Genomic DNA, 13,192 nt, shown 5'->3' on the forward strand with positions numbered 1-13,192 from the left:
GACCACTACCTTAGATGGGTGTCTGGGACCTTTACCAGGCCTACCTTGAATGGTATTATTCACTTGGGCTGCTCTTCCAGTAGGCTTTAAGTTTCTCTTATAATGGCATTCCTGTAAGGCGTATGTCAAGGCACAACTTTTTAAAAAAAAAGTTTGTGCATCCCTGTAATTTTTATACCTTTTCATCACACTGCAAATACAGAAAAATAACTGGAGCCAGAAATAAACAGGTTCCTTCCTCTTTGACGTAACACATTGTATATTGGCTATGAATTCCAAAATATAAGCCTAGGAAGTTATCAACTCTCACAGTTTCTGGCAAAACCAAAAGGTGTTTTTTGCACTTTTAAAAAATAACAGCAGTATATTTAGCAGATGAAAAGGGCGCAAACAAGAGAGGTCAATTGTTAGTATTTACACTTGAAAGATTATTTTCTAGACACTTTCTCACATGCCCGTATTTTTTTCATACTGCATTGTTTTTACATGTCTTCAGGTCACAGAAATGCTCAGTGGAGTCAGAAGTCATTTGCCACTCTTCAGCGTGGGAGGCCACCAGAAGTGCCTGTTACCAGGAGGAATCCACCATTTCTTGGTATGGCAAAATCCTGTCCGTATGTATGCTGCATCTGATAACACCCACTAATCACTCTCACTACTTACTACTTTTTTTGTGTGTTTTAGTGGATGTGCATCAGGGGAAACATCTTACCGGGGCCATGCAGTTCACTTCTGCATTTCCTGTTACCATGTACCAGCAGATAAAGATGCAGAGGAGGATTCTGGGTCATCTCTCTTCTGTCTACTGTGTTGCATTTGACCGAACAGGTCAAAGAATTTTTACTGTGAGTTGGCTAATTCTAAATCCATAAATTAACAATGTTTAAAAAAAATATGTAAAACCCTTCACTCCCAAAACAAGAGGGCAGGGAAAGGCAATTGGGACTTTATATGTGCCGCTAAGAAATCTCACAAAATGTTAAATCTCAGTAGTGTTCGTTTTTTTTTTTTTTTTACTTTGTTACATCTTTTTAAAAGTCATTCCTAGAACAAAGGATATACCGTATTTATCAGCGCAGAACACGCACCTTAATAAAAGGGAAGTTTCAGGGAAAAAAAACTTACATTTTAAATAAAGAACTTTGAAGCCAAGTAAGGATCAGTGCCCATCTGCAGCCTCACCAGTGCCCATTAATGCAGCCTGATCAGTGCACGTAAATTAGAGATGCTGGATTACACTGAGCTGGGAACGCCGTTTACTCGGTCACTGTAATACAAAGTCCCGTCCCCAGGACCAGCTCCTATGATAGACAGTACACTGGTCCAATGCCAGGACATGGGACATCTATCATAGCCGGTCCAGAAGGCGGGACTTCGTATTATAGCGGCTGTCAATGTAAACCGGAGGTTACTGCTCTGTAATCTGGTGGTGCCTCCCCTCCCCCTTTAAGGGCACACTCAAGTTGCATGGCTATGCACAATCACGGGGACCTCAAACAAAAAGGTGGGACCTTCCACAGCATTCCCCAGGGTGCATTGACCTCCGTTTACTTGTTAATTTGAACAAACAGGCACTAGGGTTTTGCTCGTACTATATTGACATAAGGTGAACCCTTTTCGCAGCATCACCCACTATTTCTGTATGTGGGTACTGATATCTGGGGTTTAACCCTCTCCTCATAGATCTCCTTCCATGGAAAGTATAACCATCTCTTCACTCTGTTCTCATGACTGATCAACTGTTGCACTTTCCAGTTATCGTGTATTGTTCACTCCTTCTTAAACTCCTTGTGGCATGGCTCTAACAAGTAAGGCCGACACATCCTCCCAAGGTGGTGATGTATCCTATTGACAACACAGTGTTGGCAGGGCCCAAATGTTTCCACCAGCAACGGTTGTGCTGGCTGAGGGCCCCTCCCACCATGATCCTGTAACAGGGAAGAGATAAGGTGCCATTTATTTGTCACAAGGATGCCGACTAGCACTTCCATTCGCTCACTGTATGTTCCCTTAGATGGGCTCTCTGATGCGACCTATGCTGGGCCTACCCTGAACAGCATTCTTCATTTGGGCTGTTCTTCCAGACCCAGATTATAAAGGGAGAGGCTAGGCCCACCCAGGGGAGGAGTTTCCCTAAAGTGGGTGCTAATCCTTCCCAACGTGTCCCTTGTTGGCACATGTGCACTCGGCACAGCTGATTGGCTCTTTGTGCTAAATCTCCTAGTTTGAGCCCTGCTGCACAGTGACAGAAGGCTGTTATTTGCAACACTAACCTTTAAATCATGTTTTAGTGTTCTTGCATTTTAAAAGTCCTACTCCAAGCTGTAAAAACACTGCTTGATCTGCATCCAGTTAGGTGCAAATAGACTTGTCCGGTTTAGTTGGTTGTGTTGTCTTAAAATAGGTTAGCAGTATTATTTTTGTAGATGAGTTATAATCACACGTTGTCTGTGTTTTTTTTTTCTCAAAGCTAGTACTCATGTATTATAAAGTTGGCAGTAGACTTTGCGAAGGCAATGCTAGTCGATTTGTTTTTCCCACGTGTATATTTGAAAACGTATGCTGTAAAGATCTCTAAATACGGTTTTGGATTACTGTTTTATCATCTTTGTCTTTTTAGGGCTCAGATGACTGCTTGGTGAAGATCTGGTCAGCACTTGATGGCCGGCTGCTAGCTACACTAAGAGGTCACTCAGCTGAGATCTCTGAACTTACTGTGAACTATGAAAATACTCTGATTGCTGCTGCAAGCTGTGAAAAGATTATCAGAGTTTGGTCACTAAGAACTTGCGCCCCTGTGGCTGTGCTGCAAGGTCACTCTGTGTCCGTAACCTCTTTACTTGTAAGTATCTAAATGTTTGTGAAACACCTAGAAAGTCTTGGACCCACCTGCACCGACGAACCACTTTCTGTTTGAATGTTAAAGTTTTTCACAAAAGAGTACAAAAATGTTTACAAAGTACGTGTACAGTATGAAATACATACCAAATCTGTGAAGAAGATATGCGTTATATAGATAAATAGATCTTTACTGTCGATTTTAAAGATTGTCTGATCAGTGTCTTTATGGGGTAGCCAAAAGTCGTTTAGTACTCCAAATGTAACAGTAACAAAATGCATCTGTCTCCACATACCATTAAAGATGGAGCTTCTACATATTGCAATTTCAAATTAACAGCCAGCTCATAATTAGTAGATTACAGATGCACGTAATATCTACTGTATGCAATTAGTGAAAGGGGTCGACACCTTCTTAAAGAGGAAACCACATCCATCGTCGCCCTGAAACCAGATTTCACACAAAGGGAATAAACACTGTTCAGGGTTTATCTGGAATAGGCAAGAAGACCCTCGTAAGACTACAGCAAAGACCAAAAAAAAAAAGAGAGAGAGGAAAGAAAGGTGGAAGGCAAAAGTAGGGAATGACCTTGCGCTCTGAATCCCACCATACCGAAGCTGCTCTAATCGGGTAAAGAATCGAGGATCTTCAATCAGATGCTTGACCCATGGGTCCCAAACTTTGTCTAAAGTCCGCATTTTATCATTCAAAATCGCTGTTATGCGCTTGTTAATCATAATCCAGGAAAGTTTGTGCTTGAGTTGGTCGAATAAGAAGAGAGCGGATTTCCAAGATTTTGTGATAATTTTTGCAGATATAAATGCTATGAGATATCTCTGGGATTAGGACGCCGTTTCCACTTTACATCGCTTGTCTTGGGATTTGAGAAGGTTTACTTGGGTGTGAGTGTAAATAAAATTGTACACCTTAATCCAGTAACGCCTTACCTTAGGGGCATTGCCACCATACGTGGCCGAAAAAAATTGTTTACCAATACAATTTATTACATTGTACATACAGGTATCACCATTGATTTTGTACGTTTGCCCACTTACAAATAAATTAAGGGTTCTTTAAAGCAGAGGTTCACCCAAATAACATGACTCTCGTGACGTGCCTACGCAATAGGGGGGCAATCATCTGGGCGAAGTCCCAGATGACATTGCGCCTCTGCATAGAAACACCTACTGCCGCTGGAGTGAGTACCCGGAAGCCGGGTGGAAAATAGCCATAATAAGGTATGTACAGGAAGTTGGAAGTATAAAGAATATGATCTTGTATACATGTTATTTGGGTGAACCTCCGCTTTAAAGGACCCTTAATTTATTTGTAAGTGGGCAAACATACAAAATCTGCAGGGGATCAAATAATTTTTGCTGCTGTAAATATTTTTCATTGGGTCATTCCATTGTTCCTCCCCACACCCCAGCACTCTGCCTCCTTACTGTCACGGAAGGGATGGTGTTTTCTCCTAATGGGCCTTGTTGACTCCCCTCCAGAGTGTGTATGGTTTTGACCATAAAGTTCAATTTTAGCCTCATCAATCCAAATGATTTTGTACCAAAAGTTGAGGGTTCTTTACGTGCTTTGTAGATTCTTTCCTTCGTAGCTGTGTGTACATCAGGCTGTATAATCATTCCTGAAGAGCTGCTGAGACTATAGGATAAGTCAAAATTTATAGTAAGTTCTAATAAGCAAATAAATTCTTATCAATTACTAAAGCAGCGCTAGTTGTCACTATAGACTGTGACCCCCTCTTTTCTATGACATGCATAAAAGAAAATGTTCTCGAGATGTAAGAGTGTAAGCAAGAGTCCAGTGAAAAAAGTGTTCTTAAAGGAATGGTGCGCTCTCTGCTGCAGGTGACATCAAATGTGCACACTCCACCCTTCAGACTTTTCTCATGTCAATCTCCCCTCAAGGGAATCTACTCGCCAGATGGTAGAGTTTAACAAGCTCTGAACCTCTGCTCGTCCGAATCCCTCCAACTCCAAAACCAGCAGTTGATCAACGCGCTATGCTCCTGAGGGCTCTCCCATTACCTGTCTGCAATGATCTCATACTAGTCACTCCCACCACACAGATCACAGGAGAGGCACAGAGGCAGACACAAGCACAGGAGCATAGTGCGCTCATCAACTGCTGTTGAACTCTACCATCTGGCGAGCAGATTCCCTTGAGGGGAGATTGACATGAGAGAAGTCTGAAGGGTGGAGTGTGCACGTTTGATGTCACCTGCAGCAGAGAGCTCACCATTCCTTTTAAGAACACGTTTTTCACTGGACTCTTGCTTACACTTACATCTCGAACATTTTCTTTTATGCATGTCATAGAAAAGAGGGGGTCACAGTCTATAGTGACAACTAGCACTGCTTTAGTAATTGATAAGAATTTATTTATTTACTTTTTAGAACTTACTATAAATTTTGATGTTTTTCATGTTTTAAGCGGCTGCTGACACATTTTATTGAATGATAAATGGTAACATTTAATCATTATTGTTCTGTTATAAATACCTTTTAGCCCATAGAGCCGAGATAGTGGAATTAGGCCTTGATCTACACTATTTGTTTATATAGGATAAGTCACATTGCTGATTTCTTAACTTTGCCTAAAGCCCCATTCACACTGTACATTTAGCTCCGGTACTTGAGGCTTTGGTGTTTCGCTGCAGCTGGAGGGCACAGGTGCACTTCAACAGTACTTTTGTTTAGGGCAGTATGTGTCCAGGATCCAATGCCTGAAATGTAATTACTTCCTAGGCATTTGTCCCTGGGTGCATACTGCCCCAAACGACATAGGTGCACTGTCTAGCCGCATCCGCTGTTAGACTGCCATAGAGTTTGACAGGCTGCCAACAGTGGGGCTCTATAATGCAATTGTGCCATCCAGCTGCAGCTAAATGCCAGAGACTCATGCATTGGGGCTAAACGCCCAGTGTGAATGAGGCCTATGTAGGATGTTTGTCCAATCATCCAGGGTTTTAATATCTTATTTCTGTAGTTTTGTGTTAAATCTTATGAGTTTCCTGTTTTTTGTAGTTCAGCCCACTGGTCAAAGGTTCTGTGCGCTACTTGGTGTCTACAGGAGGAGATGCAACTGTCTGCCTCTGGCATTGGAATGTGGACACCCTGCAGTTCAAGTGAGTAGCTTAACGGATAACATTTTTTGCTTCTCTAAATTGGCGAACGTTACACTATGAAGTTATTTTGTAAATGTAAAATTGGGGGGGGGGTTCTGTGTCATGTTTGGATTTTATTTCAGGTTAGCTACAGCAGCCAGAATTTGTGTAATCTTCACAAGCCCAGCTGTTGGCTTTCGTATCTGCAATTAATATGATGTCAATTAAGGGTTAACAAAAAAAGTTTATCTAATGTGTATAATTGTATGTAGCAAAAAGACAGATGGAAAAAAATTACCACAAGCTTTCCAGCTGCCTGGATCAGCCTTTTTCAACCAGAGTGCCTTTGTCAAAATGCTTAAAAATGTATCAAAAATTGTATTCAAGACAGCAGGTGGATGAAGCCTGCCTTTTCATTATGCAACATTAGAGCTTTCTAGACACTGGCATCTTACCAACCAATGATGTCATCAGTTAATAAGGTCTGTTTCCTAGAAAGCATCATTGTTTGATCCTACTGTGCCCCTCTCCCTCAGCACTGGGTGACATTAGCTGACTGATGGAGAGACATTGAGGAAGAAGAGAAACATTGGAATACTAGTCAGTACCAGTATGCAAAAGTTTATTTGCTTTGGAAGAATAAATCACCTCCAACGTTGGGTGTCCTACATGTGTGGATGTTGCTGCGTTTATATAACGCTATTAGAGTCCTTTTTTATTTTTTTACATTTTAGAATGGGGTGCCTCGAGGCATAATTTTTAAAGGGTGCCTTCACTGAAAAAGAGTTTAAGAACTGGCCTAGAATAATATTTCAGAGAAAAATCTTCTGTTACGAGCGCCATGCAAACACCAAATCCTTCAGGATGCTTGTATCTGAGGGCAGCCACAGTGCTGTATGCATAGGGAAAAGGAATGTGGGCCTAGATTCTGTTCAGTTGGTTCCCAGGTTAGGCAGGCATTGTTAACAAGGAAACAATAACACAGCTGGTTCAATTCTTTTATAGTATATACCCTTTCAAACTGATTTTTTTTTATTTGTTTTACTAGATGTTTAAAATCTTTGTCATGTATTAAATATGAGTATCCTGCAATGGCAGATAAACTTTAATTTTTTTTTTTATTTTTTTTTTCCCTTGGTAACCAGTGATCGACCTTTGAAATTTATAGAAAAATCTGGACCTGGAGTTCAGATGCTTTGTTGTTCCTGCAGTGTTGGTAAGTGATGGTAGCTATTAGCACTGTGTCCTGATAAACTTCTGAAGTTTAATCCGCTTATAATGTACCTTTCCTGCTCCCAACCTCTCCGTTCATCATTGGACCTCTGTGCTTTTCTATGCAGTTCAGTACTATAATGGTTCATGGGAGGCGCTGGCAGGAGGTAATGCCCTCATGTGGTGCTGAACCTCCATAATTGAAAACAATGCAATCCAATAAATGTAAGGCGAAGGCCAGGGACGATCAGGCTGGGGAGAAAAGAGCGAGATGCTGATCGTCCTCCAGCCAGGAGTAATGTCTGACTTGTGTGACTGAGTTGCTGCAGCTTCTACTACACGCTTTTGAGAAGCTCAGTGTGCACTTTAAAGTCAGTCTCTGACCCCCCTTCAAACTTTAAGGGAGTCGAACAGTGGTCAGTGAAAGTAGAAAATGCCCTAACATCAGTGGGAGTAAACCATACCCCAACATTGGTGTCAGTGGGAGGAATAGTGCCCCATCATTGGTATCAGTGGGAGGAATAGTGCCCCCATCATTGGTATCAGTGGGAGGAATAGTGCCCCCATCATTGGTATCAGTGGGAGGAATAGTGCCCCCATCATTGGTATCAGTGGGAGGAATAGTGCCCCCATCATTGGTATCAGTGGGAGGAATAGTGCCCCCATCATTGGTATCAGTGGGAGGAATAGTGCCCCCGTCATTGGTATCAGTGGGAGAAATAGTGCCCCCGTCATTGGTATCAGTGGGAGGAATAGTGCCCCATGATTGGTATCAGTGGGATGATTTTTTTTTTATAACAGTGGAGAGGCCCCCCTGACAGAATACAGTGTCCCAGCGGGAGATTTCTGCATCTACAGTGCTTGTGCGGATACAGGAATCTTTTTTATTCATTTTTTTTGTTCAACTCCCTGGCTGAATAATAAAAATAAAAGAAGCAAACTGATCGTGTGTTCCCAGCTTTACAGCCTTTCTGTTAAAGCATTTGTTAATCCCCCCCCCCTCCCTCCCCCAAAATATAGATTTTCTGGTACCTTGAAGCATAATAAACAGCAGAGTGCTTGTGCTGTGTAATCTGCAACCCTCTAACCTAAAAGGAAAAACTGAATCTGGCACTTCCTGTATCCCCTCTCTAATTAGACCACGAAAATTAGGGCAGCTCTGCCCTGATCACTGTGGTCTAATTGCAACCCTCCATCATACGTTGCTGTCCCCTCTGATCTCCCCTCGCCCCCTCCTTCCTGCATGTCAGCTTGTGTCTTTGTCCCCCCCCCCCCCCCCCCCTAGTAAAATGTAAAAAATATATTCCTCACTGCCAGCAACTTTCATATCCTGGCAGAGCACACTGTACCTTTCTCTTAGAAAAACGAGCGCTTTTAATAACGGTTTTTAGCGCGGTCTTCATGCCGGTCACGTGACTCACAGCCGGTTTCCATGGCTACTGCAGGAGAGGCTGAGCTGAACGCCCATGTGATCTTCCCGGCTGACATCAGAGGGAGATCATGGCCCCTCCTGCAGTATCCATTTATCAGAGCTGTACAGCGGCCGTCAGTCATGTGACCGGCCTGAAGACCGTTCTAAATCAGTATTTACATTGCTTGTTTTAAGGACAAGAAAGGTACAGTGTGCTCTGCCAGGCTCTAATGGAGGGTCTGGCAGAGTTTGAGTTATATGGGTTAACAAACACTTTAAGTCATTTATCAAACCCATGTTTTTCAGTAAAAATGTAAGTTAATTTTTAGTTCACACAATCAAAATATATAACACATTTCTGGTAAAATATAAACTATATTTAAAATTGAGCATTCTTGTTGTTCATAGGTGATCACCTTAAAAGCCATTACAGGTCCTGAGTCTAGAGAACGATGCCCCTAGAATTCTTGCTCTGTCTGTGTGCGAGGCAATACCTAAATGTGTAATACAGTAACCGTCTTCATATGTAGGTGCACCTGTGACCCTATGTTTATGTTGTATGTGTGTACACATCCCCCCCCCTTTTATTTTATTTACATGCGTTCCCTTTAATTTTTTTTTTTTACACTTTATTGCTATACAATATATACATAGCAGGGTTATAATTTTTATGTGATAGCATTGTAGAAATCCCAGGTCCTCTTAGAGGAGAAATCAGATGTTACACATTTATGGCTCTCTATATATCTGGATACCTCAGCAGTGACATATGTCTTCCTGCCATAATTATAGACTCCGCTCTTGGCCACTTGGGAGTTTTGGCTGTTCCCACCCACCTTTGTCTTCTCCAACTCTTCCTGTTGCATTCTACATCACAGTAGGAAAAAAAATGAAATCCCAATAGGTATGATGGGAATCTCTAATGGCCATTGTAGCCGTGCAGTCTCAAGCACAGGGATCTTGACGATGAAGGAAGAAACAGTTTTTGTTAACTCTCTTTAGCATCTACAAAAACAAAACTCCAATATCCATTTCAGGTAAACTGATCTTTTAAGGGAGAAAAGCAGGGAGACGAGACTAAAGCATGGTCACTGACGGGCAGGAGAATTTTCTTTCCTTTTTGTATTTTATGCTTAGTCAGGCAGAAGATAAGACCAGTGAGAACATATTGGGTTTTTTGCTTTATTGTGTTTATGATGGTCATTCTTCACTCCTTGTACTGTATGCACTGCATACGTTCTTGAGGCAAACAGTGTTTTGTATTATAGGTGGAATGTTTATGGCTGTTGGTGGCAGTGACCATGCTATCAGAATATATTATTTTGGCAATGAAACACCCGAGAAATTGACAGAGCTGGAGGGCCACACAGTGAGTACTGGTCACATGTTATCAGTTTTATTGGAAATGCTAAAATAAAAGCTGAATTTTGGGTTGCTCAGATGCTAATGCTCCTTTGCAGCAGTCTGTGATTGCCTGTGTCCCAAGGGTTGCAGGTTCGATCCCGGCGGGGTCCACTCAGCCTTTCATCCTTCTGAGGTCGGTAAAATGAGTACCATTGAGTTGGGTAATAATGTCAACCATTATCAGCGCTTAGACACATCGGCAACGGTGTAATTGGCGCTATATAAGTGTAAGCATTATTATTATATTTTTTATTCCTGTCTAGGGCTGCAACTAACGATTATTTTCATAATCGATTAGTTGGCTAATTATTGTTTCGATTAATCGGCTAATAGCCTTTAAAAAAAAAAAAAAAAAAAAAGCATTTTTCATTTTTTTTATGGCCAATTTGTTGTTGGGCAGATTGCAAAACACAAATTGCCGCAAAAACACATTGCATGCTTTTCTGCAGCTTCTCCATTGAAGTATATTGAAACAAAAAAGAAAAAAATAGCACCATTTTGTGTTTAAAAAGTCCTTGGCCTTTCCAAATACACAACAGCTGAAAAAAAATCATGGATGTGAATGTGTCCCATAGCAAAACATGTAAATATTTCTGCAAAAAGCACCAAAAAACAGGGGTGTGAACCCAGGCCTGAGATGTTTAGTAACATAATGGGGGTTAAAAAAACAATAAGTACAAAAAGAGCAAATAATCGCTACTGTAAGGGGTTCATTTTTTTACTGTGGGACAGTGAAAGTAATATTTACAGTAGCGATTTGCTTTTTTGTACTATAAAGGGCTAATTTTAGTTTTTTTAACGCCATTATGTTACTGCCCGATTAATCGATTATGAAAATTGTAATGGATTCATTTCATAATCGTTTAGTTGTTTCGGCCCTATTCATGTCCATCTGCTGTTTCTCAAATCTTTGCCTTGTTCAAGGGATAAATCTCTCCAGCATAGTCTTCAGATGGAACCCCCTTCTGAGGGACACTCCCAGTGTACCATGTGGCTCCTGTATTGCTACAAGAAACGCAAACCATCTAAGGGCAGCAGATAGAACCTGAATGTGTGGTGGGACATCTAGGAGCTTTTCTGATTTGAAGATTCTGCTGGAGGTCAGCTCTAGAACAGAGTGAAGATTCCAGGAATGGGCAGCCGGACTATTTGTTGATTCGGTGTTGGGAAAGGCTGCCCAGTGCAGCCCAATTTAATACTTTGTAGTGTGGACAGCCCCTCAGAATTTATCTGGGCTTGAATATTTATAAAACGGTTAGCTGCCACAGCCTGAAAATGGGGCTGGGTGAAAGTTAATACATGTGCTCGTGATTGAACATTATTTGTAGCAGAGAAAATGTGAGTGATAATACTTTTAACCAATATTTAGTTGCAGGAGATGTTTCTGCTACTTGAAATGTATCTCTTCTATAAACATCAGTCAAAATGCATTTTATTTCAAATCTTATTTCCATTTAAAGGATAGCTTAAAAATAAAGCAATAAATTAGTGTTTTTGTCACCCCAGAGTAGGAATTGTACTGCACACCACCATGTTTAGATTCTCCCAAGCCACTGCTCCTATGAATAGTGCATGTCCCTGGGGTCTGCAAGCTGAAGCCAAGTGGGAGACGGCTTGCCTTGTAGAGAACAATGGTTTGGTTGAGGCTGGCCACACCTATTTGCAAACTTGAGAGACACGGGCAGTTTATTCTTTGTAATGCCTTATTACACATGATGAGAAAATCGGACAAAAAAAAACAAAAACCTAATTCGCAGCGATCGTTCTATTATCTCTGTTCATTGTTGCAAAGGCAGCCTATATCAAATGCACACCAAAACTGGCCATAAGGAGCTTAAATGTATGTCCATTATTGCAGAATCATGCTAGTTTCATGCTGTTTCATGCCCTTTTCAGCACCAACCAGCTCTACAAGTTTTGATAAATCAAAGAAGATAGGTGGAAAATTATCAGCCGAACAGTAACTGAACTGTAGTGATTCAGTCACTGTTTGGATGCTCAGACAGCTGCGAGTGTGCGAAGCTCTCAATAGAGGATCTTGCAGGGGAGATTACACCATCCACACTATCGTTTAGCATGGATGGAGGGAATCAATTGATTTTTTTTTTCTGTTTAGCCTGCGACTAGCCTTATTTTTATTTTTTAAAGGGGTTGTAAAGATACAATTTTTTTTTCCTAAATAGCTTCCTTTACCTTAGTGCAGTCCTCCTTCACTTACCTCATCCTTCCATTTTGCTTTTAAATATCCTTATTTCTTCTGAGAAATCCTCACTTCCTGTTCTTCTGTCTGTAACTCCACACCGTAATGCAAGGCTTTCTCCATAGTGTGGAGTGTTGTTCTGGCCCCTTCCCTTGGACTACAGGAGAGTCAGGACGCTCTCTACGTTGCAGATAGAGAAAGGAGCTGTGTGTTAGTGGGTGTCCTGACCAGGGCTGTGGAGTCGGTAGATAAATGTTTCGACTCCTAAATGTTCCGACAATCTAAATTTAGTAGGAGTCGGTGCATTGTTTGCCGACTCCGACTCCAGGTACCCAAAATTTCCTCCGACTCCTCGACTCCGACTCCACATCTCTGGTCCTGACTCTCCTGTAGTCCAAGTGAGGGGGTGAGCACGACAGAAGAACAGGAAGTGAGGATTTCTCAGAAGAAATAGACATTTAAAAGCAAAATGGAAGGATGAGGTAAGTGAAGGAGGACTGCACTAAGGAAAAGGAAGATATTTAGGAAAAAGATGTTTACCTTTACAACCCCTTTAAGTTTTTTTTCTTTTAGATGTGGTTTCTGTTTTACATAATCTCCAAATATAGCCCAAAGCCTTTCTCTTATTTTTTTATTTATATGCAGTTTGCATCTCCTACTGTCTGAAAGTTTTTTTTTTTCTTTTTTGATGCAGGACATAATTGACAGTATCCTCTTCTCATTCAACAGTGAAAGGTATGTTTTTATTTCCTTACTGACGCATTTAAAATGGATTCGTAGCTCTAATGGTATACATGAAAAATTGTATTTAAACATTTTTCGTTAAATGGTGATTTTTAGATGCATTTTATTTCTGTATTTGTATATAAATGCCAGAACAATTTTTTTTAATATATATATATATATATATATTTCAGCCTACCACTACTTTGTGGTAGTGTGTGTGTGTGTGTCTTTTTAGCCCAGGTAATAGCTGTGATAATGAAGCCGTGTGAGTTCAGCTGA

The 13,192-nt window shown here is 41.1% G+C and overlaps 1 protein-coding gene across 6 annotated transcripts in view; it reads left to right on the top strand.

The window, feature by feature from the left end:
* Positions 1–13,192, top strand: part of LOC120927972 (bromodomain and WD repeat-containing protein 1-like) — a 209,478-nt gene that overhangs the window by 41,571 nt on the left and 154,715 nt on the right. For all 6 annotated transcript variants that reach the window (XM_040339002.1, XM_040339004.1, XM_040339001.1 and 3 more), the window contains exons 6-12: positions 497–595; positions 685–845; positions 2,621–2,842; positions 5,881–5,981; positions 7,106–7,176; positions 9,852–9,952; positions 12,882–12,922. In XM_040339002.1, coding sequence (XP_040194936.1) covers positions 497–595; positions 685–845; positions 2,621–2,842; positions 5,881–5,981; positions 7,106–7,176; positions 9,852–9,952; positions 12,882–12,922 — 796 coding nt within the window. The remainder of the gene's footprint in view (positions 1–496; positions 596–684; positions 846–2,620; positions 2,843–5,880; positions 5,982–7,105; positions 7,177–9,851; positions 9,953–12,881; positions 12,923–13,192) is intronic.

The sequence above is a fragment of the Rana temporaria genome, chromosome 2 (genome assembly GCF_905171775.1).
Source record: "Rana temporaria chromosome 2, aRanTem1.1, whole genome shotgun sequence".
Classification (NCBI taxonomy): domain Eukaryota; kingdom Metazoa; phylum Chordata; class Amphibia; order Anura; family Ranidae; genus Rana; species Rana temporaria.